Source organism: Diabrotica undecimpunctata, chromosome 5 (genome assembly GCF_040954645.1).
Source record: "Diabrotica undecimpunctata isolate CICGRU chromosome 5, icDiaUnde3, whole genome shotgun sequence".
NCBI lineage: Eukaryota > Metazoa > Arthropoda > Insecta > Coleoptera > Chrysomelidae > Diabrotica > Diabrotica undecimpunctata.
Window position 1 is genome coordinate 100,568,661 of NC_092807.1, and position 19,770 is coordinate 100,588,430.

Consider the following 19,770-nt stretch of genomic DNA (forward strand, 5'->3'; position numbering starts at 1 on the left):
CAAGTTTTAATTCTGCAAAAAACAAAACACAAGGAAGTATAAAATGAAAAAATCGATAATTATACTATGTTTAAAGGTGGAATTATGAGCAACATGTATTTTGGCTCAGGATTTTTAGTAAATAATTTTGCGCTGAGAAGGTCACTTAGTTTAAGGCAATCAACGATAGATTTTCCTCTTAAAGGCTAATGGGTGAGTTTATAAAAATCATTTAATTAATGGTCATGAACCAACTGACTAAAAACATGTAGAAGAAATATATGATAATGCTAGACAGAATTCCAAAGTATGATAAAAGAAGATAAGAATTTTGTAAGAGCACGATAAAAAACAACACTCTACATGCATGATTCAACGAAAATTGGGAACATACAGCTAGACTTCTAATACAGCATAAAAATAGTGAGTACATATTTTACCTCGTCTCCCGCCCTAAATCTGTATTCTGACGCTATTTATTTTTTTCAAAAGCCGCGAGTTCCCGTGATAAGTACAATATGCAAACGCATTGTTTGAACTGCTACTATATTTTAGAGGAATAAAATTATTTACCTGACGGATGGGTGTTCCTTTCAAAATGTGCATTCAAAAGTTCCAAAGCCTGAGGTGTGAAAGAAGTCCGTCTTTTTCTTTTTTTCGAAGGTTCTATACCGATAAAATCTGTAAGGTGGTTTTGACCACTTTTGTACCTAAAAAAAATATTCAAGAGTTAATTGATCTGTTTTGTCTATATATACATATAAATATACAGTATGATGCAAATGTATGGAATAAATTCATTAGTTCAGAAACACACGACTTAACAACGACAAAAATCTTAAAACACGTCAATTTTAATTTTTGAATGACCATCAACTGACATAATGTGTTGGACATTACGTCATCAGTATTGGCGTAATGACATAATCGACGATTTTTTTAAATACAAACCGCCGTCACGCGATAGCTCATTTGTAAGGTTTCTTTATTGTCTTTGCAACGATATAATCACTTGAATATATTTGTTTCTACAGGGTTGACCAAAATTATGAACTTTGTTATTTAACATAGAATTATAATAAATATTCATTCACTGAACTAAAATATACTAAGAAATTCCAATGGGAAAAAACAAAATAGTGGTTTTAGTTGTATATGTATGTTGTATAAATACATTGATAACAAACAATGCTACATTATAATCTGAAATTAATTATTGTAGTAAGTATTCCAAGTTATTTTTCAAAAATATTTGTCAATGATCTGTGAGTCTGTCAAATAATAGACGTCAAATTTTTACTCTTAAGCATTAATAACAGTATTTACAAAACTGAAACTAACAGAAACAGAACGAATCCAGATTTTAATCATGATTGGTTATGGAGATAGAGTGAGGACTCAAGCAGAAGTTTGTAATTTATTTAATGCTAAATACCCCAATCGGGAAATAATTACTCCATCAACAGTAAGTAAAATTGAAAAAAAAAAAAAAAATAGAAAAACGGGCCGTGTTAAAGATCTTCTCAAAAGTGGTAGAAAATCAATATCCGAAACCAAGAAACTGGACGTTGTACTGGCGTTTAAAGAAAATCCCCATACCAGTTCTAGGCAGGTCGCACTAGATAATAATGTTCACCAATCAACTGTTGTAAGAGTGCTAAAATAGGAGAAGTGGCATCCATACAAAGTACATCTGGTCCAGGAGCTATTAGAAAATTACTTTGATAGAAGAATCGAATTCTGCGAAACCGTTATGGAAAAATGTAACAGAGATCAGGGTTTCATACAAAAGGTACTTTTTTCCGATGAAGCGTCTTTTATGCTGAACGGTCACGTAAATCGTCAGACATATCGATACTGGGCAAGTGAAAATCCACATTGGATGGAAGAGTATAGGACACAATATCCCGAGAAGGTAAATATTTGGGCCGGCATTATAAACAATTAAATTGTAGGGCCATATTTTTATGAGGAAAACTTAACTGCTTCTCGTTATCTAGAATTTCTTCAGGATTATTTGTTTCCACAGCTGAATGAGCTATTCAAATTTTCCAAATAGAAATGATTTGTGGTACCAACATGATAGGGCTTCCCCACATTACGGCGTTGAGGTACGAAATTACCTTAATAATGTTTTCCCAGGTAGATGGATAGGTATAAGGGGGCTCATCGAATGACCACCAAGGTCTCCAGATTTAACTCCGTTGGACTTTTTTTGTGGGGATATTTAAAGTGCAGAGTGTATTAAAATCGACAGAATAATGTTGAAAAAGCGCATCAGAACGGAGATTGCACAAATAACACCTGGAGTCATCGAAAACGTTAGAAAAGAATTTATTGCCCATCTTACACATTGTACTATTGCTGAAGGTCGTCAATTTGAACATTTGTTGTAATTTAATTGTATTTTAGTAAACAACTATTGTAAGTTAATTGTATTAATAAACTAACAGTTTTGGTTAACCTTGTAAAAATAAATATTCAAATAATTATATCATTTGAAAGGCAATAAGGAGACCTTTCAAATGAGCTGTCGCGTGACCTCGGTTTGTATTTAAAAAAATTGTCGATTACGTCATTACGCTTCTAAAGCAATTGTAAAAAAAATGTGTTGTTAATAAAAAAAATGACGAATGGTAAATATATCTCTCTGATGATGAGTTGTCCAAATCCTTGTTCCTTGAAGCCTACACTCTCTATTCTTAGCAGTTCCCTAGGTAATCAGCAATCTTACAACAAATTGCGAGCCTATCGTCTTTAATGATCTCCTTCAGATGCACGTATCGTTCAAATGATGCTAGCCTCTTCTTCTCTCGATAAACTGAATCTCTCGTTCCGGCCTGAACAGTGACTCTTGGAATATAACTAGCAAAATATAACTTACAATATTTTACTGGATCAGCTTCCGTCAGATACACTTACTCCACGAAAATTCACAAACATTCACTTCTACTGCTTACTATCTCTGGAGAACCGCCAGAGAACAACGACTGTTCGCCTTGAACCCTTGGAAAAACAACTGATTATCTTTTCTCCCTCAAAAATCTAGCTAAACTCTTATTCCTACATACCTATCCCACTTTTTTCAATCTCCTCCAATCAAAGTTGGTCACACTTATCCCCATCTACCATTTAGATAACAAACAATAATTTTACCTACAATTATAAATTTCCTAAAAACTATTAACATGCTAATCGTTTTCTACAAATTCTTAAGAACTAACGGAGAATTATATTTTCTAAATATTTCTATTCTATTGTCTTATTCACTGTATATCGACGTACAAATCTATTTGGAAAACCCGCTCGCAATGTTCACGATTTCGCTAAGCTCACTCACGTCACTCGAATATATTTTACAAAGAAAATAATTTATGCATATCTTTAAATTTTGTTTACTACAGGTAATATAGGATAATGGACTGGCTGGCTAACCAGTGACGTCATATTATAATATATGATATTTTGTTTGACTTTCATACTTTGTTCTTTGTTGACAAATCAATCACTGTAGGATAAATGGTGATCTTAACCACCTTTTCCTTTTATTGTTTGATTTCTTAACGACAAGTGGTCAACCAAATTTATAACTTTTTTTTGAATATACCGTCCTATTACATAGAGGTTGGTATTTCGCCTTGCTGTTCTTGTCACTCTGACCTCAAGGCCATCTTTATTCACGTTGTTTGCGTGGGTGTTAAACCTGTAAATTCATTTATCGGCGAGACTCAGTAAGCTCAAGACTGGTAACTTCATTTTATCTTTATACTAAATTAATTTAAATAACTTATAATGTTACCTAAAGTTAAATTTAAAATCTAATTGATTTAATAAATTGTTGGAAGTGCTTTCTCATGATCTTTCTAGTTCTTTACACTTTTAAATAAATCTTAATGTTTTTTGCTTAAGTTTTTATAATAACTTTTTTATATACATGTATGTTTATCACATGTTCTTTTGCTGTGCTAATTTTGTTAAATTGCAAACTATACCAAGTTTCAATTAATTGATTTATACAACTTTACTCTAAATGTCCAGTTTCGTAAGCTTTTTCATATTTTTAACATCTTTGACTGCTACATGTCTTTGTAAGGTAACACACTTTTATTGTAACTTCTCTATGGATGTTTGGTTTCATATTGTTCTTTTTAGATGAACTGATGATGCTTTCTGAGCAGAAAGCGAAACGTCTTCAATAAATAGATGAAGTAGCCACCTTCTTTGTCTTTTATTTCTCCACTTTGACCGATAAACCCACCACTCTTCGAGTGTACCTTAGTATATATATATATATATATGAGGCCTAGAGCTAAGATTAATACTATTATAGGAATTAATATTAAACTCAACAGTCTTCCAGGTTGAATCGCGTCGATTATCATTGCACCGAGCTTTCGACATCCTCTTCGATATCTTCTTCAGGGCTTCCGAGGTCTCAGATTCCCGAGCCCCCAGACAGTACTACACTGATCACTCATCAATGCGTTACTAGTATTAGTTACTAGTCAATGTGTAGTTTACCATAGTAATTTTTGAAATTTCAGATCACCATAATTATGACTGCCCATTTAAGTTGTCATATGACAGATGTCACTTTTAACATTTCTGTTAAGACCGGGAGTCATTCTATTTCCTGGCGTTACCCACAATGTAACATCGAAACAATTTTTAAACTGTTTGTCCTTTATCTAGTGTTAGTTTTTGTGTAAATGTATTTAATATGTACTGTATAACATTCATTGACTTGCTGGATTACCAAAATTTTCGATGAAGTAAGTCTAAAACGTTACATAAAATTTTTAACGTCTAAAACGTTATTTGATCAAATAATCATTCACTTCAAATGTTGACTGCAGAATTTAGTGAGTCGAGTATAAACAAATAAAAGAGGCGGAGAAGATTTTGATGATAATGCACGTCTTGGATGCCGCAGCTGATTGGCTGGGGCATCAACCTCAGAAAACGTTGGAAGGTGAAGAAATATTTTGTTGCTGAGGATGTCGGCATATAGCTTTGCTTATGCTATGCAATTTTGTGAAACAATTTATGGATATTGCGTATTAATAATGCGCCAGCTCACACGCTATTGCTTATTAGTAATTTTTGTGCTAAAATAGTACAGTCATTGTGCTTTAGCCACCACATTTAACGGATTGGTTCCTTGCGACTTTTTCTGTTCCCAAAACTGAAATAAACCGTAAAAGGGTGAAGGTTCGACAGAATTAAGGACATAAAAACCGATTTGATAGAAGAACTCAAGACCTGAACTGTATTTCATCTTAGGAGGATTACTTTAAAGGGAATACAATAAATATTGATGAATAAATAAATTGTTTTCGATAGAAATACAAGTCACCTTTGTTGAACAAAACTTCTATATCTAAATAATTTGAAATTTTAATAAAAAACTCTTACTCAACTGACCTGTCCTCGGCTTCTTTCATCCACCTTTCTAGAACCGGCTTGATTTTTTGAGCGCTCTTGGGTGTGATATCTAACTTTTCGAACCTAAACAAAACCAAAATTAAATATTAAGTTATTTTTGTATAATTTTCTAGTATATTTTCGGCACAGGACACTAGCATACTAAGGTTAACAGCTTAAAGTAGTTCAAATATTGAAGATGCCAGTGCCCTGGCCAATTCTTAACAAACTGCATCGTGAGTTTAGCAACCAGTACCAAATTACCCATAGCAAAATTACACTAAGTAGTAAATCACAAGATTTAGTAGATTTTTAGTTCAATCTTAATATTCTGTTACACTTTTTGAAGTCTACAATCTTGATTGAAGTGTAAGTTAACTAAAGTAATAACGATGATACTATTTTTAAATCTATACACGTTATTTTTGTGAAAAGAACGATTAAAACATATTTAAAAATAAAACATATATACAAATATTTACTTTTACATTAAATGATTTGTAAACATTCATATATCTTAGAAAACGGTACATGTTTTGTTCCTAGACTTGTATTTGGTAAGTTTTGCTTGGGTGATTTGGTTTTTTAGTAAAATTGGTTGCTATTTTGTTAAAGTGAGTCACTAGCTAAGTTAACTGTAGAAAATAAATAGTAAAAACATACATTGCTTGCTGCTGAGTTGATAGTTGCGCTGCGGCAAACATCTGAGAAGCCAGGGCACTGGGAACAAACCATAAACCATTACTTACGTACTAAGAGACCTTTTACAGCTCGCTACAAGAAATTGTATTTGTCCGAACTATGTTAATCTGGTGTTAACTGTTTATTACGTCATATTACCGGTGACTTCATATCAAATATCATGTCATGTAGCAATTCGTTTTAAAAAAATTGAAATGACGAAAATATATATTGAGCCATACAAAAAATCGTAATGTAAGGAGGCTGTGCAATAAAAATGTCGTTGGTTGGAAGGTTAGTCACTTCCATAAAAGAATATATAATACCTATCCTAAATTGTTACAATATTTTGCTTTTTTTAAAATACAACTTTACAGAAAATATGTAAGAAAATTTTTGTGGGAGTCGTTTTGGTTACTTTTGTAGCATAAGCACGAGAGTTATTTTGTCAGGAATGAAGCACAAAAAAACTCCACAAGATGAAGTGAAATAAGAATCTAATTAATTTAGAATATAAAATCCAATGGATTCATTTGTATTTGTGCTAAAGTAGAGATTACTTTTGAGAATGGATTAGGCTATTGATTTAATTGATTATGTTAAAAAAATAGGACAAAAAGAATTACAACGTTAAAGGAGTTTTATCAATGATCAATGAACTACCAAATATGAAAAAACCGCCGAGTGCTACCATTTAAAGGAATTACTATTTAAATGGGAATAAGCCACAATTAAAGGTTAAAGTACGTTTATTGACGTTTCAATTTCCAATTCGGAAATCGTTCTCAAAATAGCTTCAGAACAATACCATTTAAATGGTTGCGTTTTTGAGAAAGGGGTGGATTTGTCACTATGCACTAGGGTGAATTTGGGTGAATTCTATGCAGTTTTCATACATATACCTACATCTACAGGAAAGTACAAAATTAAATATCATATCGAAATGACACCTTTTAAAGTCAACATAATTTTTCTACAAAAATATATTCAAAAAGCAAAGCAGAGAAAAACAATAACACACGCGATTTTTCTTTTTTCCTCATAACTTTTTTCCACGGGGTATAGGTATAGGCATTGCTTTACAGGAAAAAATATTTTATCCTATCTCTTCACAATAAAATTTGGTGAAGGTATTTAAGATTTACTACAAGGAGGAGGTTGTCAATCCTCTACCGGACGCGTCCCCAGGTGGCGGATAGGGGAATGCCTCCCAGATATGGGTGGTATCGGGGAAATGAAATACCCGACGCGGACCAAAACTGACAACAGTAGCGTCTGACCCAGAGTGGGCGGCTGCAAACAGCGTCTGACCCAGAGTGGGCGGCTGAACAATAGGTCCTCCAAAAGGGGGTTGTGGCGTTAGGCGTTAGCAACCTAGCACACTTAAAAAAATCCAAGGGCTAACGAACAATTGGCAGAAATGAAAAATTTTAAAATTAATCCCCGGGTGGCAATCCACACCTCCGAAGGAGGGACCCCAATCGGATACGGGGGGGGGGGGCACTTCTGCTTTGAGTTCAACAAACCCGGCTTCGAAACTCAACCGAAGACAAAGACAGAGAAAACTAAGAATCGGCACATGGAATGTGCAGGGCTGGAGAACAAAAGCCAGTGAAGTAACATCAGAATTCGAAAAGATGAATCTCGATATCCTCGTCACAACGGAAACAAAAAAGAAAGGAAACGGCACGGAAAGAATAGGGGAACTAATCCATTGTTGGAGCGGAGTAGAAAAGAAAGACCGCGCAAAAGCTGGAGTTGGAATTCTACTAAAGAAGAAATGGGAAAAATCTATAGACGATTGGGAACCCATAAACGAGAGAATTGTCAAACTGAAAATCAAGATGTATGGCAGAGAAATTATAATACTAGCAACATACGGTCCAACGGAAGACAGTCCAGCCAATGAGAAAGAACGATTTATCGAACAACTTCAAGAACAAATGGATAAGAGAAAACCTAAACAAGAAATAATAATAGTGGGGGATCTAAATGAAAGAGTCGGAAGAAAAGACAATGACAGAACAGTTGGTCCATTTGGAGAAGACACAATTAACGACAACGGAGAAAGATTGGTAGAACTATGTGAAGTAAATGATTTGAAAATTATGAACGGATTCTACAAACACAAAAATATACATAAGTACACATGGACTCAAGAGACAAGAAAACTAAGATCCATTATTGACTACATTATCATGAACCACAAAAGCTCCATCAAAGTGAAAGACACCAGAGTGAAAAGAGGGGCAGAGTGTGGAACAGATCACAAACTTGTGGTGGCATGGATGGAATTCCCCTATATCTGGACAAAACAAAAACATACATCGATTGTTACAACGGGAACGACAATAAACGAAAAGAGGCTCAAATTACATCTATTGCAGGAAGAATCAATAAAAGATTTATACAAAAGAAGACTAGACCAAAAACTAGAAGAATTCAGATATGACACGTTAGATGAAATGCATGAACACATAAAAACCTGCCTGATTTCAGCGGCCTTAGAAGCTCTTGGAGAAGACGACCAAAGGACCAAAACCACTAGAACACGTTGAAAACTACAATTATCTTGGAACAATAATTAATCACACAAACGATTACTCCAAAGAAATCAAAGTTCGAATAGAGAAAGCACGAACAAATTTCAATAAAATGAGAAAGGTTCGTTGCGCAAGAGAACTGAAATTAGACTTGAGAGTTAGGCTGGCAAGGTGTTATATTTTCTCGACTCTGCTTTATGGGATAGAAGCATGGACACTTAACGCGTCGACTACTAAAAAGTTGGAAGCATTTGAACTGTGGGTGTATAGAAGAATCCTGAAGATATCATGGAGCGAGCATGTAACAAACAACGAAGTCAGAAGAGTCAACAAAAGAATGGAAATATTGGAAATCATCAAGACACGAAAGCTGCAATATCTAGGGCATGTTATGTATAATGAAAGATACAACATACTTCAGTTAATTATACAAGGGAAAATCCAGGCAAGAGAAGTGTAGGAAGGAGACGAATCTCATGGTTGCCTAACTTAAGGGAATGGTACGGATGCACATCAATCGAACTATTTAGAGCGGCAGCATGGCATGTAAAGAATAAGAAGAAGTTGAACGGCAAGCAAGCCCATTATTTTTAAAATTTGAAATTGAAATTTATACCAGTTTTAAACTCTAAATTATTCAAATTTTTGACATTTATCCCTATTTTTTTAGTTACTTATTTTGACAGCAGCTGGCAGCACCATCGTTTGAGAAAAGCGAATAGCTATGGTATACTGTTTTGTTCTAAAATAATATTAAATTTATTTAAATGTATATTTCTTTGTTTCTCATATCCATTTCCATATACTACATGTAAACCTAAAATAATTCGATCAAAATCAGAGTTTGATACCACATTGAAAAGTAAATCTTCAATACTTACAATGTCTTGTTAAAGAAAAAATAAAAAATAAAAATATGTTTTTTCTTCATGATTTGCTATGGAATCACTAATAGGAGAATTTTATTGTCATCATTGCATGTAGCACTCTTTTTAAAGACAAATGATTTTTTTCTGATGAGTATTCTTAAGTAAAAGTTGATTTCATGCAATCGAATAAACTATCTTACAATACAGTCGTCCCAGGAACGCAACTCAACAATATTGGCACTATCATTTTAAAGTCGTCTACTTTAAAATGTACAATGTGTGTCTGAATTGTCAATATAAATGAGTCAGATAAAATTAAATTATTTTACTTAGAAGAATTTTTCACCAAGTAACAAAAAACAAAGTTTGTTTATTTTTTTAATATTTGTATTTTGAGAACGATTTCCGAAGTGGAAATTAAAACGTCAATAAACTTATTTTAATCTTAAATTGTGGCTTATTCCCAAAAAAAATAGGAATTGCATTTTTCCATGTTTGAACTGGAAGTAAATAAATGAAACGCTAAACGTTAATTACATTTTAGTTGGAAACTTGATTTAAGAGCTCTTTGTTGATATTCTGTCATCGAAGAGCACAAATAAATTGAATCATTTTTTAGGTGTATATTGTTAAACGATAATTTTATTATTTGTATTTTCCAATTTACACTGTTTTGCGACTAGCTATTTCTCCAAAAATACTCATTTAAAATAAAGGCCTGACCAAACTTTACGTTGATATGTAAAACCATACTAGTCACGTCATTCAACGCATGTAATACCCACCAAGAAATAAGCGATTCCATATTAGTTTCCTAGTTAAAGTTTCCTTAAACTACGTTTTTTCGATGGCTCCGTAAAAATGTTGGAGTTTATAGAAGTTAATTATAAAGTACGTACTTCTTGTAACGAGCTGTTTATATTATCTAGTTATCTCAAGAACAGTGGTCTAGATAATTTTCGCTATAATTATAGTTTTTGTAAACACACTTTTTAAAATATTAAGATAACCCCAGTGTTTTAAAGAAATTATATTTTTTAGAATGATCTTTCATTTAAAATGATCAATCTATTAAGATCTCTTCTATGAAAAGGAGGTGTAGAACCAACTTTATCCCTGAACTGACTGAAAACAATTGCAAACTACTCACATCAATATCAGAAAGTAGACACAAAGCATGGATATAGACAGTTGAAAACACTAATATGACAGAAAGTAGCAGGAAAGCCTGTAAATTAATAAAGAGTCTGGCCTGAGACAAGGTAGTGCAATACACCCACGTCAATATAATTCCAAATTAGATAGCTACACAGTTTTTACAGAAGGTGCAGGTAAACCACGTAATAGAAAAAAAATTATATGCCGTTTATAAAGAGAGGAATTTACAGTGGATGAACTGGATATCGCCTTTGCAGAATTTATGATAGATAAAGCAGCAGACCTAGATGACATCTGAAATAAAGTTCTCAAAAGTATGAGCAATTTTTCGAAAACATGGCTATTAAAGTTGCTAAATCAATGTTGGGCACCGGCTAAGATCCCAAAACTATGGCGACAATATAAAGTAATAGCTGTATTAAAACCAGGAAGAGATCAAGAGGATCCAAAGAGTTACCACCCTATCTCTCTCCTGTAATCGTTTCAGCTCTACGAAAGATTTATATCTGAGGCAAGCTTTAGAACAGTCAGATACTAGCCAAATGCTTAATCTTACCCAGTACATAGAGGACAGATATTAAAAGGGATCAAGTTGGAGATTAAGATTAAAAGGGCGTCATATTCATTGATTTAACGGCTACATCTCGAATACTCCTGAATAAAATCAATGAAATCCTCCAATAAATTTTAACTAACCGACGTTTCCGTGTTAAATTATTACAGGGAAAAACAAGTAGACACCGTGCTCCCGCCAGTAGTCTTTAAAATATATAATAATGATATTCCGATCCGTATAGCACCAATCAGCCCCTGAGCAGGCTAGATTTGTGAAGTACAGAGGTACCAAAACAACTCCTTAATTTAAGAAACATGGAAAAAGTCAGAAAATATTAGATTCCAATATGTTCTGTTGATTATACAAAGGCCTTTGCTAATGTTAGATGGGACAAACTATGGAACATATTGACAACAATGGGTATACTTAAACACTTAACTCACATTATTAGCAAACTGTATCAACATAACCTGGCACATTTTCAAATGGACGGATACATATCACACGAATGCATTTTGGACAAGAGAGCACGCTCAGTATGCTTTTTATCTCCCTTATTATTTAACATCTATTCAAAGGTCATAAGGCGAGTGTTGGATGGTTGCGTATAGCAGACGACACTACACTTCTAGCCTCTACTCCAAAAGAAATTACTAGGTTATTAAAAAAAGGTAGAAAGTGCTAAGTTTGGACTTATGGTTAACTATAACATAACCAATAATCATTATTATTGATCATCAACAGTTTCCTGAAACCCGAACTAACACGGGATACGAGGTAGTTTCCTCTATAATATATCTTGGAGCTTTAGTTAACAACACAGGTAGTTGTGATCCCGAAATTCGAAGACACATGCAACTAGCAAGAGCAGCAATGACTGAACTAAACAAGGTCTGGCGTGATCGTCACATTACTATGACAAACAAGAAGAGATTCGTTTTAACTCTCATATTTTAGTATGCATGCAGGACAAGGACAATCAAAGAATGAGAGAGACGACACATAGACACTTTTGAATTGTGGACATGAATTGGCCATATCCATCAAAGTGATCACTAAATGAAGCAGTTGGTGGTTGAAGGAACGCCTAGTCAACGCTAACGCGACAAATCTCCACGGCGATGGGCAGATATTACGAAAAAGCTTTCCAACAAACCACATATTGAGGCAGTACATGGTATAGATGACCGCGATCAGTGTAGTTGCTAAGATGGTTGACTATGATGATCTATGACGAGCCTAAGCAGACATTCTGACAAAATGAGAGTAAGGCTGTTATGAAAAAAGCTCAAACTAGAATAAGACCGCATCGACGACCTCGACTCCGGTAAAGAGATAATATAGCAGGAGACCTTAAAGCTATAGGCGTGGAGAAATGGATGGAGCAACAACCAGGAGATAAAAGCATACATCGGAAAAGATAGATCCACCTTCAACCGGATGGAGCCTTCTTCAAGAGTTACAACCTTTGTCTTAGTATAAAAGTAAGAATGCTGTGATGCTATGTCTTCTCTGTTCTTTTTGATGGCGTTGAAGATTGGGTCTTGAACGAAAATATGTGCAGAAGATTGGAAGCATTTGAGATGTGGCTATATCGGAGAATACTTAAAATCCCGTGGACTGACCGAGTCACAAATGAGGAGGTCCTCAAAAGAATGAATAAGAACTGAGTAAGTACTGACCATCATCAAATCTCGAAAGTTACAATACTTCGGACACATTATGCGAAATGAATCCAGATATGCCCCCCTACAAGTCATCCTACAAGAAAAAATATTTTAAAAGCGAGGTCTAGGAAGAAGAGGAACATCCTGATTAAAGAACCTCAGACCCTGGTTCAACACAACATAATGATCACTACGGATAGGCACATCAAGAAGAAGAATTTAAGGAAGTCTTAATGGAGACAAGAGAAGGTATAACTGTGCATGGTGTAACCGTATTACATATTCCGACGATACGTTAGTGCTGGCTAATTGCAATAAAAAGCTCCAAAATCTAATGAACAGATAAACTCAACGTGAAGAAAACAAAACTAAATATATGATAGCAAATACAATTATATAGAGGATGAAGAAATGAACGACGGAGATACCGTACTGAACAGAGTGGAGAAACTCGTGTATCTCGGCAGTAATATCAATGCCAGCTGGAATCCAACAGTAGAAATTAAAAGCGTAATAGAACTTGAACTAGAATGATGAACGCACTTTGCAGTCACGATCTTATTGACCTTCGCGTTCGAAAACCATATTGCTATATGTTTTCATTATTACTGTATGAAGTGGAAGCAAGGACTTTAAGTGAGGCGATTCTTAAACACTTAATAGACTTTGCGATGTGGGTAGACGACACACGACTACTAAGAATAAGCTGTGTCGACCGAGTTAGAACGAGAGGGTTCTTAGACGTCTGAACCAAACATTACAACTGGTCAATATAATAAAAGAGACGCAATCTGGGATACTTCGGTCACATTATGAGACACCCTCAAAAATATGAACTTTTGAATCTAATCATTTAGGGAAAGATCCAAGATAAACGTGATCCTGGTAAAAGAAGAACATCATGGCTAAAAAATTAGATCATTATTTAGAGCTGCTGTCAATAAAGTCACGATAGCGAATATGGTAGACAATATGATATCCAGCGATCGATAACGGTCGTGAAACCAGAAGAAAAAAATAAAAAATATGTGGCTGACTTTGACTAAATACATATTTATGTGGTACGATTCATTTATATTTTAGAAAACACTGTTCTGAAAATATTTGAATCAAACCAATATTAGCTACCTTGAAAGTTTATTTATGGAGAGTCTGTACAATATTAGTCTCCTAGATACAATTCTAAAAATTACAAATACCAAATAGAATTAATTCGATATAAAGGGAAATAATACATAGTTGGTGCTTATGTTAATTATTATTTATAACACTGAAATCATTCAAATGGTTTGTGTTTAATACAATCTTTAATTAAACATTATTTGATGCCCAAACTAACTATTATTAACGAATATTGTTTTGAATTGAATGGAATAATACTTGCACTGATATAGAATCCATCGCATTTGAATATTATTTATTGTCAACTATGGATATTTCGAGGTTCTGATAACATACAAAATAAGCCACCTGTTGCGCTTATTTCTCTAAAGCTATAATGGGGTTTTTTAAGCTTTGCAGGTATAAGCACAGGAAATAGTGTAGATATTTATATATCGTAAGTGTAAATGGTGTATAAACCGCAAGATAAACGGAGGGTGGAGAAGATGAGGTTCTAACCAATAGTCCTGAAGGCAAAAGAATGTTAATGGGAAGATTGTTTTCCCAAGTACTCAAAGACAATCGGTATAAGGGAAGAACACTCTAAGAAAAAATTACCTGGCCCTCCAGTTAGAGGGTTTAAACATTGGGCCCAGCGCTTATAAAAAAAATGTACGACGACGGCGACAAAAGAAGACAATAAATTTTTAGCATGAAACGTACAGGGCTGGCGAGGTAAAACGGAAGACGTTACTAAAGGTATTAAACAACAAAAAATATCAATATCTGTCATTAGAGAAACAAAGAAAAAAGGCAAGGGAATCACACTCAGGACACAAGGCAATTAAAATCAATTATTGACTATATTATTGTAACGCAGATATCTGAAGTGAAAACACAAGACATCCGAGTATACAGCGGTATACTATGTGTATTGTATCATTACAGAAATCTCGAGCTCAAATTTCCTAGAAACACAAAAACAATAAAATCTTAACCGAAAACTACAAAACAACTGAGAGGGAAATAAAGTTTAATATAAACAGCCTATACGATGATCGCACATAAAAACTATATCAGAATAGACTAGACTAGGGACTTAATTGTCCATATGTAAACCACGACAAAAATATGCTTTATGTGCTCATAGTAGTATCATTAATGTGAGCTACATATAAAGCCTTGGGAAAAGAAGAGCGAACCTAACGACAAAAAATAAGAGCATATTATGGAGTGATGCATCACAAATGGCTTACCTTTTAAAAGTTAGACGACATAATCCAATAATCCAACAAAGAATTTTTTAAAGAATGTTATAAGACATATAAACCAAATATGGGAACGAAAATGCGAGGAAGTGAAAGCATGTCATGGAAGTAAGTTTTCAGAGGTTGAAGATTAATATGAAATCTAAGGAGGGGGAAATAAATAGAACAAACCTATAAACCAACAACATCAATGTATTTAAAAAGAACTAGGCAAAAGAGCTATAAAAGTCCAGACCTGAATAATTTCAACAAATATCCAGAAGATACCAAATCCATGGACCAGAAATTACCATTCGAGAAGACCTCAATGCAAAACTTATAAAAATCATGATAAAAGAGCCTATGGACCACATGAAATCCCTGCTGAAATTTCAAAAATACAACACCAACGCTTGTTAATGTGCTGAACGAACTTTTTAATAGATAATTAAACTGAAACAATATACCTGAAAGCTGGAAAGAAGGATGCATTATACGATCCATAAAACAGGGGGTCAAGCAGACTGCTAGAACTACTGCTGCATCTCAGTTATCAGCATTTTAAGTAGATTGTACGGAAAAGTTATTAAAATCCTAGTCAAAAACGAATATGAACCACTTAAGCTGGAACAGCAAGCAGGATTTTGAGTTGGTCGATCTTGCATCGACTACATGTACACTTTAACCCAAACAAATGAAAAAGGAGTGGCTTGGGATAGACCAACTTATCTATTATTCGTGGACTTGACGAAAGCTTACGATACAGTATCCCTATGTGGACTATGACAAGTACTGGAAAGATCATCTATTACAGCAATCAAAATTACTGCAATCGAAAATTCCAAATATCTGTATTAAAAACTCTTCCAAAGTTAATGAGAAATAACGATCGATTCAATTGATTTACTGCAGTATTACTAACTTTAATCTTATTCACAAATAAAGTTTTTTAACAAAACATTTAAAACTAACAAATTTGTCGAAGATAGCATAGAGCATATTACTCAAAATAAGGGCTATTATTCTCTCGAAATAATATTCCCCCACTGCCAACATGGCGCGGTTCATAAATATTCCACTGAAATACCAGTTATCATTATTGCCTCGTGGTGTAATGTACTAATACTCGTTTAGTATTTTATTGAGTTGAATAAATATAAACATTCACAAGGAAACTAAATTCCTGTAGTTGGCTGTATACCATGTATCACAAAATTTTTTATTTAAAAAGTTTTTTTTATACAAGGTATATTAATAAAAAACCCTTTCGGGCTACATCACAGAACGTTTCCGAAATAATTATTTCATCATCAGTGCTATTCTAAAATAAGTATAACCACTTTAATTAAAGCAAACGTGAAAGTTAAAATTTTGACCAAGGTTATTACAAAAGTGTGGTTAATACTTACTGGAGGTACATGTTTGAAACCACTAAATATGTGGGTAAAAACCCTTTAGAAGTAGTTAGATTAACTTTAAATTACATCTTTGATATTAAAAACCAATGATGTTTAAGTTATAAAAGGAAATTAAAAGTTTAAGTTATAAAAGGAATTCCTTTTATAACGTAAATATCATAGTTTTTAAATATCAAAGATGTAATTTAAAGTTAACCTAAGTACATTTAAAGGGTTTTGTACACATATTTGGTGGCTTACATACAGATGGTAGATACAGAAAGTATTAACTATACTTTTGTAATAACCTTTAAAAAATTTTAAGTTTCACGTATGATTTAATTAAAGTGGTTATACTTATTTCAAGATAGCACTGATGATGGAATAACTATTCCGAAAACGTTCTGTGGTCCGATATGGTTTTTTATTAATATACCTTTTATAAAGGAAATTTTGAATAAAAATATAAACACGTATTTTTAGCAAAATCTTATTAATCTTCTTAGAAAAAATTTATTGTCCTACCTGCATATAGCACTTTGACTGTAAGCTGGTCCTTCCGTTACGCTAAGAGCCTGTCCCACTTGCGTTTGAGTAAGACCTAGAGATAACCGTCTTAGTTTGAAAGCCTTGGCAAAATCTTTGATTTCGTCCAAGTTTATACCATCTACAACGTTGGAATTTGTTTGGTTTATGGTAGGTTGATCTAAAAAAAATATGAATATTGTATTTTTTATTTTAGATAACGTTTTTAGATTACTGTATTTTTGAAGGTTATAATGGTATGAATATACATTTTTAATTTTTTAAGTATTTCTGTATTTCTATTGTTGGTAACTGTCCAGTGGAAAACGGAATCTTGAGTTCTTCCAGTTACTTGTTGATTAATATTATGCGGACTTCCCGTGGTTTTAGTAAAAAACTCAAGACCGTAAATAAAAATACTTATATGTAAACGTTAATGTAAAAATATATAAAAAAAACTTAATTGTAATAATGAAATAAAAATAAATGTTACAGTATATGACTGTTAACACATGTTGTTAGTTCGACGTTTTGCAACAGAATGTCTTTTCCCACAGGAGGGTTCATTTCATTCAGATCTCTTCACGATCAGCCGTGGCCGATTATCTTATCTTCGTGACAAACTGTCGCCGGGATCAAATTTTGCAAAAGACGACAGGGGCGTCGTCAGATCATTTAGCTTTTAACAAATATCGAAAAATTTAAAACTTTAGCCGCAATTATTATTAGTAGTTCAACGTCTTCTTCTTTAGGTTAGGTTAGGTTAGGTTAGGCCGTCTCTAATGGAGGTTCGGGAAAACTCCTTTCCTACCCACAAAACTGCTGCCCTCTTCCAGCAACGAACTTCCTGACGAACACATTGAAACTCTTATGGCAACACTTCTTTTTACCGTACAGATAGATAACACACATTGAGCTTTGCACACGGTCAGGGAAAAGTCCGTTTTCTGTGGCTTCTCAATCCCATTTTCATAATTTTTCTTGTAGGGAGATAATAGCCACAGGAGATAACGCGAACATTAGAGCAAAAATTTATAAATAAATTCAGTCACCAACATAATTCTAAAAAGAACCGTTACCAAGCCCTTTCTCCTCTGAACACGCTCCGAAAATACCCTCTTCTGCAGGACACCAACGAACCAACACCAGGGCCAACAACCAAAAACTAATGGCGTGATCCATAAAATACAACACGTCCTGAAGAGGCGGCATGTTCACCAAAAACAGGACTCCCAGAACGTTCAAACAAGAAAAACAACTACACACAACTACCACAATCCAAACGACAATGATTTGAAAGTGTCACGCGACTGTTCACCAATGTTTTTAAAGAACAAGGCATTTGAAGAGATGATTTTGTAAACAAGCAACATTTTACCTAAACATCGTATTTTAAAATAGAGAATCTTCCCGTACGTTATGCCCCATTTTTAATGGGATACCCCGTATAGGAATTAAACGTTTTATTACTTGAATTAAAGAATATCACGCCTTTAAATAACATCAAGTGTATGTGATTCATGAAACATTATAAGATAGTAAAAAATGGCACCAACTAAGCAACCGACCAACAATATGTGTATCTAAAAATAGCAAACAATATTTCTCGTCTATTAATTTTAATGCCATGATTAATAAATTATTAACATTAACAATGATATGTTTGAAGTTAGCACACTGACGTTATTGTTACATAAATTGAGTAATAGATTTATTTGTATTCTTCTTCTTCTATTATGGTAATCACCACTTAGGCCCATTGTGTCAATTAAACCAATTGCAAGACGATAAAATGAATTAATTCTTTTCGAGATACACCACAAAAGGAAATTGGTGTTTGATTATTACAAATGTCCTTAATTTTATTAGCAACTGATTAGACTTAATGGAGTTAATTTTTTCTAGTAATTATCGTCACGATACAATATGAAGACTTGTTAAAGTCTTTGTGTATACAGTATATACTCGAAAAGGTTTAAAAGTATCTCTCGATTACTCTAACTCTCTTCTTTTTTATATTTTCCCATGTGTTTTCTAATTTTTTTTGTCATGTATTTAATCTTCATTTTTCCTCTTATTTTATGATATATTGCCCTCGATTTTTTACTTAGGTATAGTTAGCACTGACTTTCTATCGTCCGTCGGCAAATTCAAACAAAAAAATAACTTCCAGACCATCTTTTACCACCTTTAGTCCAGACAAATTATTACATGCATTTAATATATTTTTTACCACCAAAAATGAGATGTTTTAACCAAATAATGCTTCAAATATAATGTGCAGAATACTTTTGAATTACGTTCCGCTAATGAACTTGCTTTTTTGTCCTTAAAAGTAGAAAATAAGTTTCAATTATATTGCTTAATATTTCGTCTAAATATAACCGTCTAACAATTTTAACTGTACTAATGCCCAAGTATCAATTTTTAAGTTTTAAACTGATTGATTTACGATGAGTAATATATATATATATATATATACAAGGATTTCTACAGTTTTCACTGTATTCCTTCATTCAACCGTTTTCTCAAATTTTTCCTGTTTAGTCAGTCCCCTTCCTGTAGGTTTCTTCTACTCATTGCTTCGTCCACTTCCTCTCTGAAAGATCTTCGGGGTCTGCCT

The 19,770-nt window shown here is 33.6% G+C and overlaps 1 protein-coding gene across 4 annotated transcripts in view; it reads right to left on the reverse strand.

Moving 5' to 3' along the window:
* pdm3 (POU-domain protein pdm3) overlaps positions 1–19,770 on the reverse strand; it is a 445,430-nt gene that overhangs the window by 12,237 nt on the left and 413,423 nt on the right. The window contains exons 8-11 of one of the 4 annotated variants that reach the window (XM_072532359.1): positions 17,148–17,328; positions 6,067–6,123; positions 5,395–5,487; positions 553–689 (exon numbers count right to left, since the gene is read on the reverse strand). In XM_072532359.1, coding sequence (XP_072388460.1) covers positions 553–689; positions 5,395–5,487; positions 6,067–6,123; positions 17,148–17,328 — 468 coding nt within the window. The remainder of the gene's footprint in view (positions 1–552; positions 690–5,394; positions 5,488–6,066; positions 6,124–17,147; positions 17,329–19,770) is intronic. The other 3 variants (XM_072532360.1, XM_072532362.1, XM_072532361.1) reach the window with 3 other exon arrangements.